The sequence below is a fragment of the Pleurodeles waltl genome, chromosome 3_1 (assembly GCF_031143425.1).
Source record: "Pleurodeles waltl isolate 20211129_DDA chromosome 3_1, aPleWal1.hap1.20221129, whole genome shotgun sequence".
Taxonomy (NCBI): domain Eukaryota; kingdom Metazoa; phylum Chordata; class Amphibia; order Caudata; family Salamandridae; genus Pleurodeles; species Pleurodeles waltl.
This window is the reverse complement of record NC_090440.1, coordinates 230,340,060-230,361,813: the sequence shown is the minus strand read 5'-3', so window position 1 is coordinate 230,361,813 and position 21,754 is coordinate 230,340,060. Positions and strand designations below refer to the sequence as shown.

The following is a 21,754-nucleotide window of genomic DNA, read 5'->3' as shown; positions in this document are numbered from 1 at the left end:
GTAAATAAAATAGCTTATATTGAGTTCCCTCTCCCAATCACCTTTAGCGCTTGACAAATAAGGTTTATCTAAAGGTGGTGAAACATACATTGCGACTTTTAATGACTTTCTATCATTCATCCTAGCTTCTCTTTGCTGGTGTTTTTCTCCTCTCATATGTCTGAACAGATCTCTTAATTTTCACTTAAACGCCACCAACACTGTGGATTGACATTTGCATTTTTATGCCTTTTTATTGGCTCAGGTGCTGGTCCAGTCTCCCCACATAAGCATCTGCCCCCGCTCGGGAATTTACCAGGCATCTGTGAGTGTTCTTTGTCACTTAAACATGTATTCTGTAGTGCAATTTACTCTTCTGTAATTGATTGTACATTGTGTGACACAACACTGTTTCTGATTCTGTGTAAATTTGTCTACATGTTGATACCAGCTCTGCGTCTGGATGTGCTACACTTTCCATGTGTCCTGGAGGTCGCGCAAACACAGCGTGTGCGATAGCAGTGACTTCACAAATGTAACATGTTATGTTTCTCTAGGAGCTATTTACCAGCACTTGTTTTTAAAGTCACATTTGTTACTCAATAATCTCATAAAGACAGTTTGATTACTTCTTTAGCCTAAAGATGCGTGACAACAGGATCCTTAAGGTTGTTGTAGCATAAGCTTTAGAATGACATTCTGTGACCTTCTCTTATGGAAGAGCCTTAAGTGCTGGGAGAGTTCCCCGCCAGCAGTTCCTTGGAAGGCTCCCTTCTCGGTTGGATGCATTTGGAAATAAAGTTCAGGTAGTACCAACTATTTCGACCACTTCTTCTTTTCACTGGTGTCGAGGATAAATTGCAAGGAGGATGTTATGGTTTCGAGGATGGGTCTGTGAGGAAGACGTTTATCTTGGGACACATAGAGAAGTCCTGAGAAATGCGAATCTAATTTGAGCCATCAGAAACGGATAATGGGGTTTAGCTGGGTCTGCATGAGATGAAGGACTATTTGCGGTAGAGAGAGATTGAACATGTGATGTGCTCCTTTACTATATCCAGTTGAATAGGCTCAGGAGATTTGGAAAAGAAGTCTCAAGGAAGAGAGATTGAGGAGTGCTTTTTATTGCAACATTGGTGTGGGCATACCGCACCACTCCCATTAGTGTTACTGGTCAGTGACCATTTGAAGGGATGAGGGTTAGCAAACCTAGGACCATGATGAGTGTGGATGTGAAGGAAGGCTTGTGGTGCACAGTGAGCAGGCTCCAGGTGGAAGTGCGATGAATCAGGTGTGGAAGGCTGAGCTACAAACCCTTCTAGGTTTTTGGTACGGGTCCAGGTTTGTGTGAAAAAAGGGCACACGAAAAAAAAAGGATTGTTGATGTTTTCTCAGCTGCTCTAAGTGGTGAGAGTGTACCCATAAGTAGGAGTAATGAGTGATGGGAATGTGGGGAACCAAAAGAAGGTGGGGAAGTTTGCTGGATGGAGGAATGGGCCAAATAACTTGTGGAAATATGTAGGCAGATGGGAAATATGTGATGATTAAAAGCCCAAGCGTAGAGTCCGGGCAGCGCTGGGGTAGATGGGGGATTTATGAATTAAGTAGAAACCGGTTTCTGAACTGGTACAGTAGTTATTGTTTCTTCAGTGTTTATGTTTATCTGTAAATATTATCGAATCATTCATGGGGACACTGTATTGCTAATAAGAATTTGTAAATTTTTCAAGTTGTGGTTATGTAAACGTGTTTGATCAATTCCATTAGCTCATTGTTTTTGTTCTGTTTAGTTAAAGGAGGGCGAAGTGTCCTGTGTGGAGCTTTAGAATGACATTACCTGACTTTCTCTTATGGAAAAGAGTTCTGTGCTGGGAGAGTTCCATGCCAACATTTAGCTCCAAGATTCTGGCACCACCTATTTCCTAGTTGTTCTTTTCAGTTGCACTTTGCATTTCACCATAGTGACTCTAGGTAGCTTCCATTACTGAATTTCTGCAACTTTGTAGCATTGTTTTCCACTCTTTCCTAAACGCAGGTAGTCCCTCTAGTTTTTAGTTCTCCATGATATTTTTAGCGCTTGTAGAATGCCTAGCATTGGTCATCATTTCAGTACCAATTAAAATTACATTTAACCCTAACAATGTCAGTGCATCTGTTTTACATCGGTAATCTCCTTTGGTCGGACACAAGTTTTTTTGTATGTGCTTCACTTCTTAGCAGATTAATTTATCTCTCAGCATTACTATCCCCTCCCTCCCTCCAGGATGTGGCTCCTTGCATCATTGCTGATCCTATAATTCCTGTTGTTGCTCAGCATCAGCACACCTTGATACCCACTACATTATTGATCAATATAATTTAATTTTCCACCTGATCAGTGCCAAAATAACCATCCCTGATTACGGTGTGGAAAGACAATCATGCCACAAGTCACTTCAATTCGCTAGCTATGCTCAGCTAACATATAGGCCACAAAGAAAGTCATTGCCCTTCATCCACTTCAGCTAAAAACCCAACTGAGTAGAAGTTGGTGGGCCGAAGTGGACCCAATTGGACTAACACCATGCTCTTCTTCTGATATCCCTGTCAAACACACAGCTCTGTCACCGAGGCCCCATTCTTCAAAGTCCACCTTCCAGGGGACAGCCTCCTCTACATTTCTCTTAAAATTCCTGCTGCCAAAAACGCTGTTGCGGTCAACTCCAGAGTCAGTAGTATTCAGTGCCATTGACAGCTCCAATCTTGACTATGCTAACCCAGTCAATGCAGGTCTCATAGGTCATATCAGAGGCATTCCCAGAAGCAGCAGCAAAGCTCCGGATCACTCTGCCGACTCCTTTACGTACTCAACCTTCCGTGGTAAAATTCAAGAAACAATTAGAAATCTGGCTGTTCCTACTTACCATGAGTCACAGACTTCTGCACTCATAGTTGCCTTCTTAGTAGTACAAAGAGCATGCACTTTATAAAGAATCAATAACAATAACCAGGTATTTTCATTCTTGAGATTTAGGGACAAGAGGCCAATGCCAAGGGCGGGGATAGTATTCATTTTTAAGTGTTTGCAATGCCGAAGATGGAGTTTAGTTTAGCTGGAGGCAGGGAGGATGGCCAGAGAGTGGTCGAAGGGTGCCAGGACACCAGGTGTAATTTAATGTATGCACAACAAAGGGTACGGAGACTGAGGGAGATGAAGGTATCTTGTGCATGGCTCTCCCATGACCTCTTTACTCTAGTACAGCTGATCTGATCTAGGGAAGAGGATTTGGGATTGACCATATATGAGGTATAATTGTATATGGACAGCTTTGAATAAAGGATGATGTTTTTCACCATGAGGTTCTGAGTGTAATTATAGATACCCCAAGCTGCCCATCTTGCTGTCAAGTAGATGTCACCCAAACGTCCCTGGTGGGAAACATCCCCGTTATTCATCTATACTTCTATATATAATTAATGTACTTTTCTTCCATGAATGAGCCACTTAAGGCTTCCAACTTGTCCTTATTTTTGTTGTCCCAGTGATTGTATCCGTTTTTTCCTTTTGTTTTAATTAATCATCAAACAGCCTCATTTTTACCACTGTTTCTCAATGGCTTACATAAATTTTGAGTGCAACTGTAGTCCAATGTACTTTACTATATCATCTTTTCATGCAGAAGAATATCTATTCACGATCTATGGAACAATATAGTGTATTGTGTCAAACGTGACATTCGTTTCATAAGGCAAATAGAATGGTTACTTGTTTGGGAGTTTTTATCCTCGATAGTAAGGTTGATGTGTCAGTTCTCTTAGGAACTAGCATTCTACAAAGGTCTGAGGGGCTACCACGTATGAAGGTGTTGTACTCTGTCCTCACTGTCATCACTTCTGCTCTTTAGCACACTTCCAGATGGGCAAGTCAGGCTGTTCTCAGAAAAATGCTTGTGGTAACTGGGAAATGTTTACTCAGAGCCTCCTCCAAGTTAATGATGCCCTCTGTAAAGTTGAAGGTTATGAGTCTGAGAAAGATCCTCTGCTTGAGAAGGAAATGTGATTTACATGGACCAGTCTACCAGCTCCATGTAGTATTTACAGGTTCATTAAACACCTTGATATTAAGCACACATAATTAAACTCAAGATCATTTTTGCTATGTATTTTAATAGTGTTGGGTTTATTTTGTGGTTAATATAAGTAAAGTTTCCATTTCCTTATGTTATGTGTACATCAGGAAAGGCCCTTTGTCCTCCCATTCCATAAGCAAATCCATTTTAATTTGTTTATTTGTATTTTTTATTTGTATTTTTTTTAAATTCAATATATTAGTTATTTTTGTGTTGTATATATTTTTTTTTCACATTTTGATTTTGGGTATAGAAGCCCAAGTAGCCACCTTCCTTTCTCCTTTCCCTGTTTTTTAATCTTTGCTTGTACCGGTAACGTTTACCATTTCTAATGATCTGTTCTTATCCCTTTTATGTTACAAGATTTTTTATATTCCAAGGTTATGACTATCAAAATTATGTATCACACATGTAATGCTTCTTCTTCAGCAAGGACCCCTTTTTTACACTCATAACCATCATGCCCAAATTATTTTTTCGTGAGCAATGTTGAGTATCATCCGGCTTCAACTGGTAAACGTACAAAGTTTCCATGAAGGATTGTCTTCTGGGAATGGATCCTGGGGGAGATTTGATTTTTAGAGACTGTGAATGCCATCTAGACCGTGCCTGCTGGGCTGGAGGAGGTCCTTCCTCAACCCACCCTCCTCACGACCGCTCACCCTGTTGACTGTTCTCCACGGTTCCACGTTTTATTTTTGGTGAGGATGCTTTGGCGTTCGTAAAAGGAAAATTTTCGTTAGAAACTAAACCTAGTTAGTTGATATATAAAGGGAGCTCTATTGGAATTCTTTTTGTGTTTCCCTCAAAACTGGGGGGGTGGACTCTGCTAGAACAGGATGTACGAGTGTAAAGTTACTACTAATAATTTTTCACACATAGGCTGACGTTTCCACCACTGGGGCGACGATCTTGTCATTGTGAAGTACAGGGAAACATAATAAAGTTTAATATTTAGTGAAAAAATATAAACATTTTGAAAGTAAAATAAAATTGTAAATTAACTTAAAACTAAAACTAAAATGTTACAGCACATTAACACATCCAACTAAATGTTTATTAAATGAGTAAATGACTAAATAAATTGATTTAATTTTTATGTCTTTATATTTACAATAATGTTTTGAAAAGTCCCACCCTCACTATCTTGTTTATATTTGTTTATATATTTGATTATTTAGTCAATTTTATTAAAACATATTTATTTAATTAATTGCACTTAATTTTACTGTTTTAAATAAGTTTAAAGTTGTATCCAATTATTTATAAGCAACAATCTAAATATTAAATTATTCAATTAAAAGATGTATTGAATATAACTTTTAACGTTTTCAAATGTAAATGGAAATTAAAAATTAAATACATTGTTTTATTTTACATTATTTACTTTGGGGTCTACTTTTAGTCCCTACCTCCAATATATTCTAGAGGAGAGTTTAACAGTTCTTATGAGTGGCCATGTGTGCTCTTGGACTTACTTGAGGTCTGAGCTAGAGTTTATTTTCTGACTGTTTGGGTCCTTTGTGGCTGTAGTAACTTTAGAAGTGCCGTTTGTGAACAGAAATAGGCTTACTCTTTAGTGGATGGGTGTTTGTATTTGCATGATCCTCATTAAACCCATCCTTGTCCTTCTCTAACCCAATCCTGTTTTCCAACCACTCCGAGGTTCCTACCAGTTTTACTACTGAAATAGATACCTGAAGGTGCAGAGATCTCTGCTCTTGTTACGGAAACCCCTACAAAGAAAGGCTGGCGAGGCTGAGACAGAGGTCTCCACAAGTAGGTGTGGAGAGCATTTTGTATTGTGTGAGTAGTACTGTTGCAGTACTACTAAACGTATTGCAAAGTGCTCTTTGTGAATACACCCCTTAATGAGCTGGTGAGTTTTTTAAGACGGGTTAGCTTTAAAGCATGGAACGTTGCAGAAGATATCTATGTTGGAGAACGGATGTGACAGGTAGGTGACCTTTCCTTAGACTCTGCTGGGAAGTTTAAAAGACTCTTCTGTGTCCAACAATATTCCCAAAGTTGGATGTCATGCAATGTACTGCATTATTAGCTATGTGTTGCTAAAGTAAAACGTTGACCTCTCTTTTTTGCAGAGTCGTTCTATCCAGTCGAGATTCCTGCAGAGTCGAAACCTAAACTGTATAGCACTTTGTGAAGGTAAGAGAGTGTCATCTTGGCACGTTGTGGTTTGTCTGTCACGCCCTTCATAAATGTTGTACATAGTGTTTTGCTTATCTGTAATGCATGGCAATCCAGAAAGTCTAATCCTATGTAGATTCTTACCTGTTTATGCTTTGGCATAGTAGTGTTCTTGCATCACTACTGGAAAATGATTAGAGTGGTTTTAAAAGAAATTGAGTGCTGTGCAAGAATTAGCTTGATGGATCACATTGCTGTTACAACGATCATATTGTGTTCAAATGTAGCCTTCACTGGATAAAGTATGATGTCCATGTCAGAAATGGAGCCAAGCCTTGTGACTTGTAAGTCACTGTTCCATGGTCTGTGCACAGTCATATATATTGTGACATGTGATCAATTTTTGCTAGTAAGTAAACTTGTCACTAAAGCTGCTTCATTCTGACTGGACTCTGACCATGCCACGTGGTTGCTTCTGCAGTTTCATCCTCTATCCAAGGGTCACTAGGTGCTGATTTGCTGGCGATGTAGAATTAACGTCAGCCATGCCCCGTGTTGTATGCTGATTTTTACCACTGGGATTCACTGTTGGCTACTTGACATTCTCCCCAATTAATGGTAGGATAGTGGTGGTAAAGGCAGGGTTTTGTTATGACAAGTTAATGAAGAAGGTAGAGCCACTGTCTTCAGCACAGTGGCAGCGTATAGTAAGTGTTCTCTGGCTGCCTCCAGTCTACGCTGCCATGACAAAGCAGCTCCAGTGCGAGTAGTGAGAAGCAGAGACTATTTTCTCCTGCACTCCGATGAGTACGATGGGGTCTCTGCTCCCAGGCGTCAAGTGAAGACTCACTGAGTGACTGACGAAGCAATGTCAAGCACCCAGAGCCTTTGTCATGGGGAAATACCAATTGCCTCCATTCGGCCCTAATCATTGCAATGGACACATACAATGTAGGCGTCTTTGGATTTGCTCTACCTAGCTGAGGCTGGCCTCTTGCTCTTGATAACAAGGTTTGCCTGTTTTGTGTGACTCCATTAAAGTATCTATAACAATGAATGAGGCAAGGGACAGGGAATGGGATAGAGGTGTTTCTGTATTCTCATGTTTCATCGGAAAGGTGTCAATTAACATCAAATGCAGATTGGTTAATGAATGGGAAATTGTCCTCATGAATTAGTTCTCGTTCTTTGATGTATATCACTTAGCATTTTAGTCCAAATGCTTGAAATGGGGACAGATGCAATTACTTAGGACTCATTAAGAGCCAAAAATTAGCCACTTCCTTACGGAAATTATCAATACAGAGTAGAGTGCACTACCTGAATTTTCAACGTCTTTAGAGTAGTGTGGTGGAGGACATTCAACAGCTGGAGTCTCCATCATAGGTAGACTTACCTGTTGATATTGGAGCATTTTCAGTTCCCTTCATAGTCACTATACATTTGCGAGTTGCCTCATTTTAAGTATTGCAGCCCTGTGGAGAAGTCATTGTAATTGTCCAAACCAAAGTATGGCAAAACTTCCAGACAAGTGCTGGCTCTGTCCTGTTAAAAGAATACCACCCAGTAGAAGATGCCTTGCTGAAACGTGTTGCCATTGCTCCACAAAACATACAGCAGCATGACTTAAAAGTGATGGCACTGCCCATCAAAAGTAGACTAACACGGCTGAGATGTGTTGCCATGCACTGTCCCATTGAACGTATAGCAGCCCTTCTGAAAAGTGCTGATGATTAAAGGTAGTTGCTCAGTTATGTTGTACTGTTCAGCCAGGGATACTGCAGGGCTGCTGTACAGTGGTGTTACTGTTCAATAACAGTATAGCATCAGTGCTACTGCTGTCTATACATAGGTATAGCAGCCCTGCTGAGCTGAGTGTTTCTGTCCCATTAACCGTTTAGCATCCCTGCTAGAAGTGGCCTTTGCTGTACTAATAAAAGCACACCAGCCTTTATGAGAAGTGTTGGTAGTCTCATTAAAGGTTACTTTGTGGAGATTTATCATGCACCAGAGTTGCCCAAGGCCAGCATACAGTTTTTACTAGGGAATCAAATGAGGTCAGTGTATTATTGGATAACAATCATGTTTCACTATTTTTTTTCTGAATTGGAGATGCTTGTCATTGGAACACAATGTGATCGCGTTTCTGGTGGAAAGGGAATGTGAGGATCCCAAGGTGTTGCTTGGTTATAACTGCATAAAATCAAACAGGAGAGTAGTCAATGGAGACCAAGTGAGTCCTCATGTGCAATATTGGGCACATTATATTATATTATTCAGTTAAAAAATAGTCTGGAAAGCAGACTTACTCAGTGTTTCTCCCCAAGCACTGCCTTCTTTAACCATCCCAACATAAATGCCTTAAGATGTCAAGGATGTCCATCTGTCTCAATGCTCTCAGTCATGACAGAAAGGCAGCCTTGGGCTTGAACGTAGAAGTAAGTGCAAGAGAGAGCAGAGAGAAGTAGTCTACATCAACTTTTACCAGGCAGGTCATCAGAACCCTAAAAAACTCCTGAATTGAAAGCCAGAGAAATGTCTAAAACTCATTGGCTTTTATGATTACGGTAAGTTTTAATTGCAGTCAGACATGCACCCACATCACTATCCAACAATCTTTTCTCAGCCGTTTTTGTTCCAATTTGTCTGGTCCTTGACTAGAGGTTTACCTTAGGTTGAATGGAGCACTCACATAGGCAAATATAGTCATTGAACACTCTTACTGTTCTTAGCCATCTGCTGTGCTTCTTAACATCTACATCCATCTCATACATATTTGCTGCCCTTCTTGGATGTTGAAATCAAAGCTATTCCAGCTACACTGTGGTGATCGGTAAAATTATGGCAGAATAAATAGGGGGTGTTGCCTATCTCCCTGCCCGGTAAAATCTGCAGCATATGGATGAAGAGCTACTTATCTGTCTGAATCCTGAACTCACTCATATAGTAAAGACTTTACACTTATTCATAGCTGTGATTGTGTTTTCCAGATTAAACTCCCTGCAATCTCTGTTTTTTTTTGTTAGACAATTTCCTCAGTCATTATGTTTGGTAAAATGTTTTTAGAATTGTAAACCTTTGCTCAACTTTCAAATTTCTGGTCTCTCTGATATGTGTTCTATGGAAGCCATGCCCTTTTAGATTATGTGAACACCTCCTACCTAAGGCTGGCCAAGATCATGCTTGCTTAGTTACATGTTTACCATGCATCTCATTTTAGACACACGAAGGCTGAAAAACCCTGTACTGTTTGTGGCCTGGGCGAATAATTAGTTTAAGATTTCTGCCCAAATATTTCACTAAAGCACAGAACATTGCAATCATTAGGTTCAAATTGTATTTCAGTTCCCTGCACTCTGTTCATGTGGACTTTATAGTGGTAAATTAGGCCTCTGAAAATGTTTTCAGATGCCCTAAGCTTCAAGAAAGAACTGCAAGTTTACCTTGTCAGTTGGTCACAATTCAGAACCTCCCTAGAACTATTTAACGAATAGGACGTTTTGGAGCAGGGACATAGTTTGGAGGTCTTCAGCTGGTGCTACATATAAAGGAAAAAAATGAAAGCACTGTAAGGCATAGGTAGAGGATCAAACACCATTTTTGTAGGAGCATTGTTGTAATCATGAACTGTACTTTTTCTTTGAGCTGGGACTCTAACACCAAAATTGTTTTTATGTGTTTCTCGTTGACTGGTTTGTTTGGGTGGTATGTCTGTTAACAGCATTTGCATTTAGCAAAAGAGTGGTATTTAAACTTTTTCTATGGGCAGGCTTGTAAGAGGGAGTTGCATTTTAACATATATGAGAATTTGTTTCATGCTTTTGGGTCACAGCACTCACACTCTACCAGAAATCCCTTTCTTGTCTCATCTCAGCCTCTTTTGACGTATTTGATCAATATAATGACCCTGATTTTTTATGAACCACCTACGATTCTTGGATGTCAGAGGTCACATGTAAGATTCCTAGGGATTTTAATCACACCCAGCTATTGTTGGGGTTTAAGCCATCCAAATATCATTTTATGCTGTTTTTCCTTTTCAGTAATAACTTCAAAGGATCTCCAGAAGCATGGGAATATTTGGGTCTGTCCAGTATCCGACCATGTCTGCACACGCTTCTTCTTCGTGTAAGTATTAGGGAAAAATATTAATAACATGCAGAACCATAAACAATATTCCGTAAAATTCTCACTGCAATCGTGCCACTCTGTAAGAAGACCACAAGAACATGCCCAGTGCAAATATGGTCCCTGTATGAAAGCATTTATATTGCATATTTGCTCCCACAGATTCTTAATCTCAGAAATATTCTATATTGAACAGCTGGATCGAAAATATTTGCGGTATCTGAGAGTGGAAGATGTGGTGCCACAAAAGCTTCATACCACAGAGTCTTGCAGGTGTTGTTGCTAGAAGTGATGCATGGACCTATATAAAATGCTGCCCCACCCCCTGACTTTAGTTCCTTCTGTTTGAGTTCAGAGCTTCCCATAGCTTTCTCTTTTCTATTTTGAAATTTTGATAATTATGTTCTGCTGCTGTGAGCCATGCTGCAGCATAAGAATGCTTGTCTTGATTGTGACTGGAAAATTAAAGCACATTAACGTGCTGTGCACTACTAGCTGGTGCTGACCGTCATTTTTCTCTCAAGACAGAGGGAGAAAACTGGCAACCATTTTAGGTGAGCACGCTAGTGGCTCTAGCACTCTAAGGGATTACAAAATAATATGCCTGCACAGCCGTGCAGTGGACGTGGCACAGGCAAGACCGCCTGTTTCTGTTTGCCAATGGTATCACCGTATAAAACCAAAGTGAGCTAGTACAGAGAAGCTCTGTTGGGACTAGGCCTAGTCTGGCTTATACCACAGAGTTTTGTCAAAGTAGTCAATTTACCTCTGACCAAAAGTCCAACTCTCGGGCCATATATTGGGGTGTATGAGTGGAGGAGCGAGCAGGAACCATGGGAGGTGGCCACATCAGGTGCTAGGACTATACACTCATTACCCCATACGGTGCATATACATATGTTTGTTGAGGACTGGCCAACAGGGAACATGGGGTGTAATACAGGGGACAAAGTTGTGAGCCACGTGGTAAGGCGCCTACAGCATGCACTTATGAATGTGTGGCCAGCAGTCAAGTACATTAATGAAATTCTTGATCTCCTAGTGCAAGACTCTTCATATGTTCTGTTTAGAACTGAGAAATGACTTACTGGCACAATCTCCCTGCTTTAGTCTCAGTGTGGCCACCAGATTTAGGATCCTGCATCGGCCCTGTCTTAACTGCCAGGGTGGTGGGTTGGCAATAATGGCTAAACCTTCCAATACCCCATCCAGAGATTATTACTGCCAACTCTATCGTCATCTGAAGTTCTAGGTTTTTCTGTTTCTTCCCTTAAGGGTATATTATGCTAGTTTCTGCTGGACGCTACAGATGTTAATTGACCCTTTCTTTGATACAGTATTACCACTCTTTTTAGCATGTACTAATTTTATGATAGTTGGAGATTTTAATATTTGAGCTGATATCCCTCTAAACCCTGTGGCGGATAAACTGGGCTGACTGCTGGTGGCTTTGCTATGCTAGAGTAGGGCCCTACTCACTCTAAAGATCACACTCTAGACCTAATTTTTGGTCAATAAAATCGTGCTTGCTGTTTGAACAGTATCGCTAGATCACTGTCTGAGCTCTTTTTCAATTAATCTAGTGTCCACAGTGATGGATAAAAGGTAGCCAATATCTAAAACATAAATGTAACAACCATGCCAAAAGTAAAAAGCTCTCTTCCCCTGCCTTATGGACTCGAATCACAAGAACTTCTACGGCTGGATATACTAATTACATTCAGTGAGAAGAGAACACTCTTGACTGTTCTGCTGAGCAAGAGGATTCAAAATGAAAGATTTACTCCCTCTGCTCCTTGGTATTCGTCATCTTTGAGAGAAGCCAAGCTGAGATGCAAAAAGTTGAAACGCTTATGGTGTCAGGATTATTCCAGTTGTGCGAGACAGAGGCATTAAAAAAGGTCTTGAGAGAATACAAAAAATTAGTGACAACTGCAAAAGCGGACTTCTACACTAACAAAATTGTGAGGCCAGAAAGTTCTGCAAAGGAAATGTTTCAAATAGTGTGCAATTTTTCTACACCTAAATGTGCAGCACATTGATGGTAAACTCCCAGTAGCTTGTTGACATGCTCTCCCACATCTTTGAAAACAAAATTCCCATCATTCTAGACCCTCTAATTCCCACCGAGAAGGTTCCACCACTGCCGCTGAAAGACCCATTTGGAATAGTAAGTAGAGACCAAATGATTGTCAGAGAGTTAGGTGCACAGATCAACAGCATAGGCTGGAATTTGTCCTTGGACCAGTTGGTACCTATGTCTCTCATTCAGTTCTATACTCTTGTGTGCTCCATCGTCACACCCCTTGACCCTTTGGAATGCTTTAATTAATTGAGATTTTCAGCCCCCCATTACTAGTAAGAGTTATCTGTCCTAACTGGCTCATTATCAGACAGGTACCCGGATGAGTGAAAGAAGGCTCTTATACTACCATTTCTAAAACAACAGAATGCAGATCCCTCCATACTCCATCTTTCACCCAGTTTCCTTATCACCTTTCATGCTGAAGATCTTGGGGAAATATATCAACCAGTCATTGTCCGGTCTTCTGACAGAAGGCCAAATTATAAATCCTGTCCATCCAGGTATTGACCCCTCAGAAAGCACAGAAAGCGCCCGGCTAGCTGCTGTGGATGACCTTTGAATGTTGTTGGACGTCGCAGAGCCTTCTGCTCTGGTGTTACTTGATCTGTCCGCAGTGTTCTATACGGTATTGCATACCATTCTACTTGAGTGGCTTTAAGAAATTGGGGTTCGAGGAAAGGTGCTGGACTGAGACATGTCCTACCTCACGGGGATGTCAGGCAATCTATTTACCACCATACACGCCAGAATGCAAGACAGTGCAGCAAGGGGTCCTCACTAAGCCAAACGCTATACAATATTCATATGTCTGTTGGTGAAGTGAATTATAGCCTATGGCCTCCGCTGTGTGAACTATGTGAATCATACCCAATTGATCATCACTCCAGACAAGGAGTGCAGTGACCCTTTCCATCAATGCATGAATGTAGTATCTACCTGGTTACAACAGAACTCATTGAAGTTAACTGTAGACAAGACAGAGGTCCTGTGAATCGACCAATCTCACCCCCATACCCAATGCCGCTAGACATCTGACCACCGTCTTGGCATGCTCCACCTGCCCAGTAAAGAATGTCAAAAATCTGGGGGTCTTCTTGGAGCTTGACCTGTCATTATCAGAACAGCTAAAACATACAGTATCCACCTGTTTTCTCCTCCTGAAATTGATAAGGAAACTCTTGCCATACCTTCCCAAGAATGTTCATTGTGTAGTGATCCAGTTTACCATAGTCGCCTGGATAACTGTAATTCCTTTTTTGGGGGGATATACCAAGGTCCTTTGAGTAGGCTACACAGAGTCCAGAATGACTCACAAACTCCCACCAAAACGAAGCAGCCAAACTGGCCCTCAGGCTTCCAGGCTACTCCTCCTCCTCTGGAGCGGTGACACCTTGGCTGCTGGTCAATAAAAGGATCACCTTTAAAGCATTATGTTATGTTTTAAAGCTGTCCACCACATAAGGCCACAACATTTAGCTCAAAGATTCGTTAGTTACAATCCCTGTCATTGTTTATGTTTATGATCTTCAGAGACCTGCTTACTGGTTGTTCCTAGAGTTAAGCTGTCTCACTCAGGTGTGAAATCTTTTTCACTGGGAGCAGCTAAATTCTGTCGTGAAATGAGCTTCCTTACAGTCTTCATAAGATTTCTGACTTAATGAATTTCAGAAAGTCTCTAAAGACCTTACTTTTCTGCAAGTAGTTCTTAGCCTGTTATTTCTGGTTGTCTAATGCTCTGTCTTTTAGCCCCAGGACACTTTTCAAGGTTTTTGTCTGCACTCTACAAATATTACAACATAACATATCATAGCATAACATAACATACCATTACATACCATGTGTCAGTACCCAGTCCCTTTGGAACTGTACATTGTGAATGGTACCTACGCTGCATACATCATGTCTCCATATGCAACTTGTGGGGTGAAGACCAGAGTTTTATTGGCCTTGTACTGCCAAGAGATGTTGTCCTAGTTCTGCTCTTCACTGAGAAACCAACTTGAGTATTTCCCTACTTTGTATCATCCACTAAGGAGCACTGCTGGAGTTGAGGAGTAACACCACTGTGGCAATTCCTCCAAGAGGTACAAGAAGAAAAGAAATATGAAATATCAGGGTGAAAGCCTTCATCGTCCTCAAAAACACAGTTGCAGTTCAGAAACCACAGTATTAGGCTAAGAAGCAGTTTTCAGTGCCAAAAGCAGTAATTTCCCTCTTTTGATGAACAGGTTGTGATGTGTGAGAATAAATGTAACCTTATTCAGTAGAAAAATGTACTTGAGGAACTCTTTTTGGAGAAAATATTTCCACAAACCTGTTTCTTTACATTTCCAGAACATTGAATCAATCCTGGTAAATGTCCTTCCTCTCAAAAAAATCATAGGAATTATTTTTTACAGAATCACATAGATCCCCTGTTTCTCTTTAATGGGAGGAAAAACTGTGCCCCCCCCACCTATTTTCTCTTCCCTGGCTATATCTATTTTATTCTTTATAAGAGGGGATCGCCCCTCAGCCTCGCCCTCTTTTCTCTCTTCATCCTGCTTCCAATACCAAATTTGACTGATTCCAACAACTGGTTCTTTTTTACCTTCAGCCATATGCCCTTAATACTCTTAACTCTGCCATACCCTAATACCTATAACCCTGCCTGTCCCCGTGCACCTCTGCTCCTCCCCTTAATACCACCTGCCCTGCCTATGCCTAGTACTTCTGACCGTACCTCTACAATGGTACCTCACATCAGCCTATACACTGGTATCTCTAGCCCTAACTATACCTTAGTACATCAACAGGTACCTATACTTCAGTTCTACTAATCCTTGCTACACTCTTGTATATGTAACCTACTTATACTCAGTACCTCTACTACAGCTGTACCTTTGTGCCTCTCCCCCTTCGCCTCTCTATGAATCCTGTCCCTTTTCTCCTTAACTACTTACTTGGGCCATTTTTGTCCTCTAGTGCTTTGTGCAAATGTTCTCAAAGATTTTGAGGAAAATGTTTCTCTGCATGTTGGAAATTCAACTTCGATTTTCACCGTTTGAGGAGAGCTACCGGTTTCGTTTTTTTGTCCTAATAAGCAAGGATCAATTTTCCACCTCACTTCTTTGAACAAGTTCAGAAGGGGTCCTATCAGTAAGTAATGCTAAACAAAACAAAGAAATAAAGACATCTGATAGAGACCTCTAGTTGCAGATTCCTTACCTTAGAATTTCCCCCAGGCCTCAGACTGGATCCGGAGATTTTTCTTTCAGCAACACCCTTGCGCATCAGTAGGTGGCATCGGAGGACTCCATGGGTGTCGTTGGCGTCGTAGTCGCCGTGATGACGTTGGGAGTAGTATATGGACGCCGCCTTCGTGCAGTGACGTCAGTTCTTTTCTTTCCGTGACACGTGCTGATCCAGAGAATAGCTACCCTGGTCTGCTTTTGTCCAACTTCGACCATTTTGTTGAGTTTTCCAGTGAGATATTAGATGCGTCCAGGGTGTCTCCGAAGATGGTTTTAAGCTGTGCGAGGACTGTCACTGCACGATGTCGGTGACGGATCCTCATCGGGTTTGTCTGTGATGTCTCGAGCGCGACCACTACCCGAAGTCGTGCTCCAAGTGCTGGGCCATGCGCCCGAAGGCTTTGAGGGAGCGGTCCATACAGCTAATGGCGGCCCGTCACTCGACTCCGCGTAAGTCACGGTCTCGATCAAGAGGAAGGTCTCGAGACCATTTGCAGAGTCATCACAACTTGTCTTCTTCAAAATCCTTGGGTCAAGGTAAGAAGAAGAAGTTGAAGAAATCCCAATGTTCTCCGACTTTGTCCCATCGTTTGGCTGACGCTACGTGGGAAGAGCGTTGACGCTCAAGGCCTCTGTCCTCGGAGCCTGCGTCTGGGTCGGTTAAAGAATTTTATGAGGCCATGCGCCTCATCTTTGGGCGGACCGACCCCGATATGGCGCCTTTGGGCCCAAGGGGTTCGGTTGAGGTGCCTTCGGTTTCCACGTCGGCAGCTTTGGCTCCAGCCACCGAGTTCACCTCTGGATCCACTCGCGGATCCACACCGGCACCAGTCGCACCTTTGAGACCTTCCCCGTCGCTGTGTCAATTGTCGACACTCCCGAAGACGGTGGTGTCCACTATCGACGTCTACCCGATCCTTATCCTCGACGACTCGGAGTTGGAGCAGCGTCGCCTTTGTCTTCGATGGGGCCTATTCGCCCCAGGTCGGATTCGGACCCTTTTTCGTATGGGTACAAATTTGGGGAGGGATTGGAGGGATCCCTAGACCCTTATGAATAACAGGATGACCCATCTTTGGACTGGGCTCAGGAATTGGGTGACTCCAGTAGTCAGGATACTTCTCCTGACGCTGGCATGCTGTCTCCTCCTATGGTGGCTATGGCGGAGGGAGTGACTTATGGTATGGTGGTCAGTAGGGCAGCTGAGGTCCTTGGCCTTGAGCTTCCTACTGTAGAGGTCAGGTCTAATCTCCTGACGGAGGTGCTTCAGCCCGAGGCTTCTACTTGAGAACCCCTTTTGCCATTCAATGAAGCCCTATTCAATGTCCTTTTGGGTACCTGGTCCAAACCCAACACAGGGGCTCCTGTGAATAGGACTATTGCACGCCACCATCGGCCCGCTCCGAACGACCCTAAATTCCTGTCCCAATACCCCACGCCTGAGAGTCTTGTCATCCAGACTTCCTCTTCTTCAGGTGCATTCCCTTCCGCACCCCCGGACAGGGAATCAAAAAGACTGGAACAGTTTTGTAAGAAGTTGTTTTCTTCCTCCAGTCTCATGCTGCGGTCTGTGAGCCCCGCATGCCTTTTGGGCCGCTATAATCACTCTTTGTGGGATACTGTTGCGCAAGTCTTGCCGCAGATACTGGAGGAGGCCTGTGCTATCGTCTTCCAAGCTGTGAACGATGGGAGAGATGCGGCAAAGTTCACCATCCGTTGTGGGCTGGACATGACCGACTCTCTGGGCAGATCGGTTGCTACGACGGAGACCTTACGACGCCACGCATGGTTGTGTACTTCTGGTTTTTCTGGGCATGTCCAACAGTCACTCACGGACATGCCTTTTGATGGCTCCCGTCTCTTTGGAGACAAAGCGGACTCGGCCTTGGAGATATTCAAGGACTCCCAGGCTACGGCTCAGTCCCTTGGCATTTCCTTTGCCCCTCGCCCCCCACAGTCCACTTTTCGCCCCTTTTGTGGACATGGAAGGGGCTTCCTGTTGCGTCCTCCACTCAGCCACCGTGCCACTCATGCTGTCCATCCTCTGCGTGGCCGGGGAGTCCTCGCGGAATGCCACGTGGGTGTGGGACAGGGAGCCAGAGGTCTGCCCAGTCCACCTCTGCCCCCACTGCAGCCTCCAAACCCTCCTAGTCCGTCCCCTCAATCCCATCCAGTTGGCGGCAGGATTCGCCATCACCTGCCCCTCTGGGAATCCATCACTACGGACAGGTAGGTTTTGCAGTTTGTTCAAAAGGGCTACTCCCTCCCTTTCTAATCTGCTCCACCAGCCATGCCTCCATCCTTCAGTCACCTTCCAGAGGCACTTCTCCACCAGGAAGTCGCAGCTCTCTTGGCCAAGGAAGCTATAGAAAAGGTCCCTGTGCCCGAAGTAGGTTGTGGTTGTTATTCCCACTACTTTCTGGTGCCGAAAAAGGACAAGGGCTTACGTCCTATCCTAGACCTTCAGGACCTGAACTGCTTCCTCAAGAAGGAGAAATTCAAAATGCTCACTCTGGCTCAGGTTCTGTCTGCCTTGGACCCAGAAGACTGGATGGTAGCATTGGACGCTTATTTCCACATCCCTATCCTGCATGCCCACAGACGTTACCTACGATTTGTGGTAAGTCACGAGCACTTTCAGTTTACCATGCCCCCCTTCGGCCTTACCAGCACCCCTCGGGTGTTCACAAAGGTGATGGTGGTGGTTGCAGCTCATCAGCGCAGGTTAGGGGTGTCAGTCTTCCCCTACCTGGACGACTGGCTGTTGAAGGCAGACTCTCCCCAGAAAGTCGTCTCCCACCTTCAGACTACGGTGAACCTCCTGCACACGCTGGGGTTCACTATGAACGTGCCGAAGTCACACCTGACTCCCTCTCAGACGCTCCCTTTCATCTGAGCTGTTCTGGACACAGTGCAGTTTCGGGCTTACCCTCCCGAAAAGAGAGTCCAAGACATTCAGGCTATGATTCCGATCTTTCGGCCTCAGTCTTGGGTTTCGGTGGGATTTACTCTGAGGCTGCTGGGCCTCATGGCCTCCTGCATTCTGCTAGAGACACATGTCATATACGGGCTCTGCAGTGGGACCTGAAGTTCCAATGTGCGCAGCATCAGGGGAATCTCTCCGACATGGTCCAGATCTCAGAGGAAACTGCGAATGACCTGCAGTGGTGGCTTTCGAATCCGCATTGGGCCCACAGCAGATCCCTCTCCCTTCCCCAACCAGATCTCTCTATAGAGACAGATGCATCACTTCTGGGTTGGGGCGGCCACATGGGAGAGGTGGAGATCAGAGGCCTCTGGTCTCCGGCGGAGTCTGGGCTCCATATCAATCTTCTGGAGCTCCGGGCGATCAGGCTTGCGTTGAAAGCATTTTTTCCCTCTCTCAAAGGGAAAGTAGTGCAGGTGTTCATGGACAATACTACCGCCATGTGGTACTGCAACAAACAGGGCATAGTAGGGTCCTGGACCCTCTGTCAGGAGGCACTATGCCTCTGGACATGGCTGAAACATCAGGACATTACCCTGATGGTTCAACATCTGGCGGGATCCCTCAACGCCAGAGCGGACAAACTCAACTGTCGATGCACAGCCGATCACAAATGGCGTCTCCTTCTGGAGGTGACACAAGGTCCCTTTCAGCAGTGGGGAGAGCCTTGGTTAGATCTGTTCACCTCTGCAGAGAACGCGCAATGTCAGCTGTTTTGCGCATTGGAGATTCCAAGGCGGCACTCGCTCGGAGACGCTTTTCGTCTAGAGTGGCCTCCTTTCCGCCTATACCATTTCTGCCCAGAGTTTTCAAAAAGATCAGGAACGACCAGGCCCAAGTCATCTTAGTGGCTTCAGACTGGGCACGGAGAGCCTGGTATCCAGAGCTTTTGAGCATGTCCATCGATCCTCCACTCACACTGCCTCTTCGGGCGGAGCTTCTGTCGCAGCAACAGGGGACATTTCTTCACTTGAACCTGTCCAACCTCAGCCTTCATGTGTGGAGATTGACAATAGACGATTTTTGTGCTTCCACCCGAAGTCTGCAATGTTATCTTGGCAGCCAGGCGTCCCTCAACCAAAACTGTATACGCCTGTCATGGAATACATTTTTGGCATGGTGTACCAACAAATCTGTTGGCCCCTCTCTTCCCCTCTATCCGGGGTTCTTCTGTTCATTCTTTCTTTGGCCCAGCAGGGCCCTGCTTTGGGCACCCTTAAAGGGTATTGATCTGCCATTTCGTCCTTAGTAAAGTCACCTGATCAGCCCTCACTTTTTAAATCTACTATTGTTAGTAGATTCCTAAAAGGACTCACCCATTTATTTCCTCCCACTCCATTTATCATGCCTCAGTGGGACCTCAGTCTTGTCCTTACTTATTTGATGTGTACTCCCTTTGAGCTGATGCATAATTGTCCATTGCGGCTCCTCACCTTCAAAACTGTCTTTCTTTTTGCTATTACCTCTGCTCGCAGGGTGAGCGAGCTTCAAGCCCTTTCATCTAAACCTCCATACCTGTCTGTGCACCCTGACAAAGTGGTGTGCGTGCTCATTCCACCAGAGCAACTGCTGCTTCCACTGCGTTAGCACGTGGAGTTCCTGTCCTGGAATCTGCCAGGCAGCTAAGTGGACTTCCCTGCACATGTTTGCTAAACATTACTGCCTGGACAGTCAGGTCCGTCGGGACAGCTACTTTGGTCGTTCGGTCCTGCAGGACTTCCTAGTATGATCTTGGTTCTCAGCCCAACACAGAGAATGGCTTGGCTTGGGTATTCTAAGGTGAGAAATCTGCAACTAGAAGTCTGTATCAGATGTACAAGTTACTTACCTTTGGTAACAAAATATCTGATAGAGACATATTCTAGTTGCAGATTCCTTACCGCCCACCCATCCTCCCCTCTTGCAAACTGATTTTTGGGGACAGGGATTCCCCTTTCAGGTCCTTAGCTCTGGCACACCAATCCCAGTGTTCTTAGTGCCTCTGCGTTTTGGGGTGGAAAGTCCTCAAAAGAAACTGACGTCACTGAGCGAAGGCGGCATCTATATACTACTCCCGACGTTATCACGGCGACTACGATGCCAACGACGCCCGTGGAGTCGACCAATGCCACCTACCGATGCGCAAGGGTATTGCTCGAAGAAAAATCTCCGGATCTAGTCTGACGCCTGGAGAAATTCTAAGGTAAGGAATCTGCAACTAGAATATGTCTCTACCAGATATTTAGTTACCGAAGGTAAGTAACTTGTACTTCTAGATACATTCTTTGACATTCCTTTAACGGTTGACACTGATGGCCCACTGTGTGATCCTGCATCTCTGATCCTCCCTGCTCCATGCCAAACAAAGTGTGTCACTGTTGCTTCTGACTGATCAACCTCTGGTGGTGCCAAAGGCCCTTATACTTCCAATATACAGAATGTTTTGGGCAATGGATTTTTTTTTCTGATGCAGCACTCTAGGTAAAAAAGGCTATGGAATCATATCTGCTGATTCTCAACGTCGCTATGGCTCTCATTTAATGAGGACCCTCGGATGCAGGACGCATACAACCTCAAATATATTGTGCATACAATCCTGTAGGCTGTTAGGCTAAACAAGGCTAGGACATGATCATAGTAAATATCCCATGCATATTATTTTAGCTTGCTAGATACATTCCACAAAGCCTCACTATGTTGAAAGATGAAGATTATTCTCATAATTGTGCAAACCAAAAGATCTTGGCTTCTTCTTTCCCTGAAGTTGTACATTTTTCAGTATTTCTGGTAAGATAGGTGAAGAGGTCTCGTCAGCAAAGATCTCCTTTGCAAATACCTCTACCTTCATAATTTCTGAACCATCTGGTGGAACATATTTCCTCCAGAACTTTATGTTTATCCTCAATCATAAGTGTATTTGTTTCCAAACCTTTTTATATCTTGACGTTAGAGGGGATGATGTGAACCTGGTATGGAGCCAAAAGGGGCAGAGGTTTGAAATATTCCATGTAGCACCTGGGGTTGTGCATGAAGAAGGCAGTGTTCCACATGAAACAGTTTTAAGACTTGATTAACACACTTTTATAACCCTGTGCATTAATTGCCA

At 43.7% G+C, this 21,754-nt stretch overlaps 1 protein-coding gene across 6 annotated transcripts in view; it reads left to right on the top strand.

Annotated features, from left to right (window-relative positions):
- The window catches only part of PARP6 (poly(ADP-ribose) polymerase family member 6), a 216,417-nt gene that overhangs the window by 172,420 nt on the left and 22,243 nt on the right, over positions 1–21,754 (top strand). For 3 of the 6 annotated variants that reach the window (XR_011201330.1, XM_069222273.1, XM_069222272.1), the window contains 2 exons: positions 6,191–6,254; positions 10,280–10,364. Coding sequence is in view for 4 of the 6 variants with exons in the window: in XM_069222273.1 (XP_069078374.1) it covers positions 6,191–6,254; positions 10,280–10,364 (149 nt within the window). In the remaining 2 variants the exon portion in view is untranslated. Of the gene's footprint in view, positions 1–244; positions 305–6,190; positions 6,255–10,279; positions 10,365–21,754 lie in introns of those variants that run through there. The other 3 variants (XM_069222271.1, XM_069222270.1, XR_011201332.1) reach the window with 2 other exon arrangements.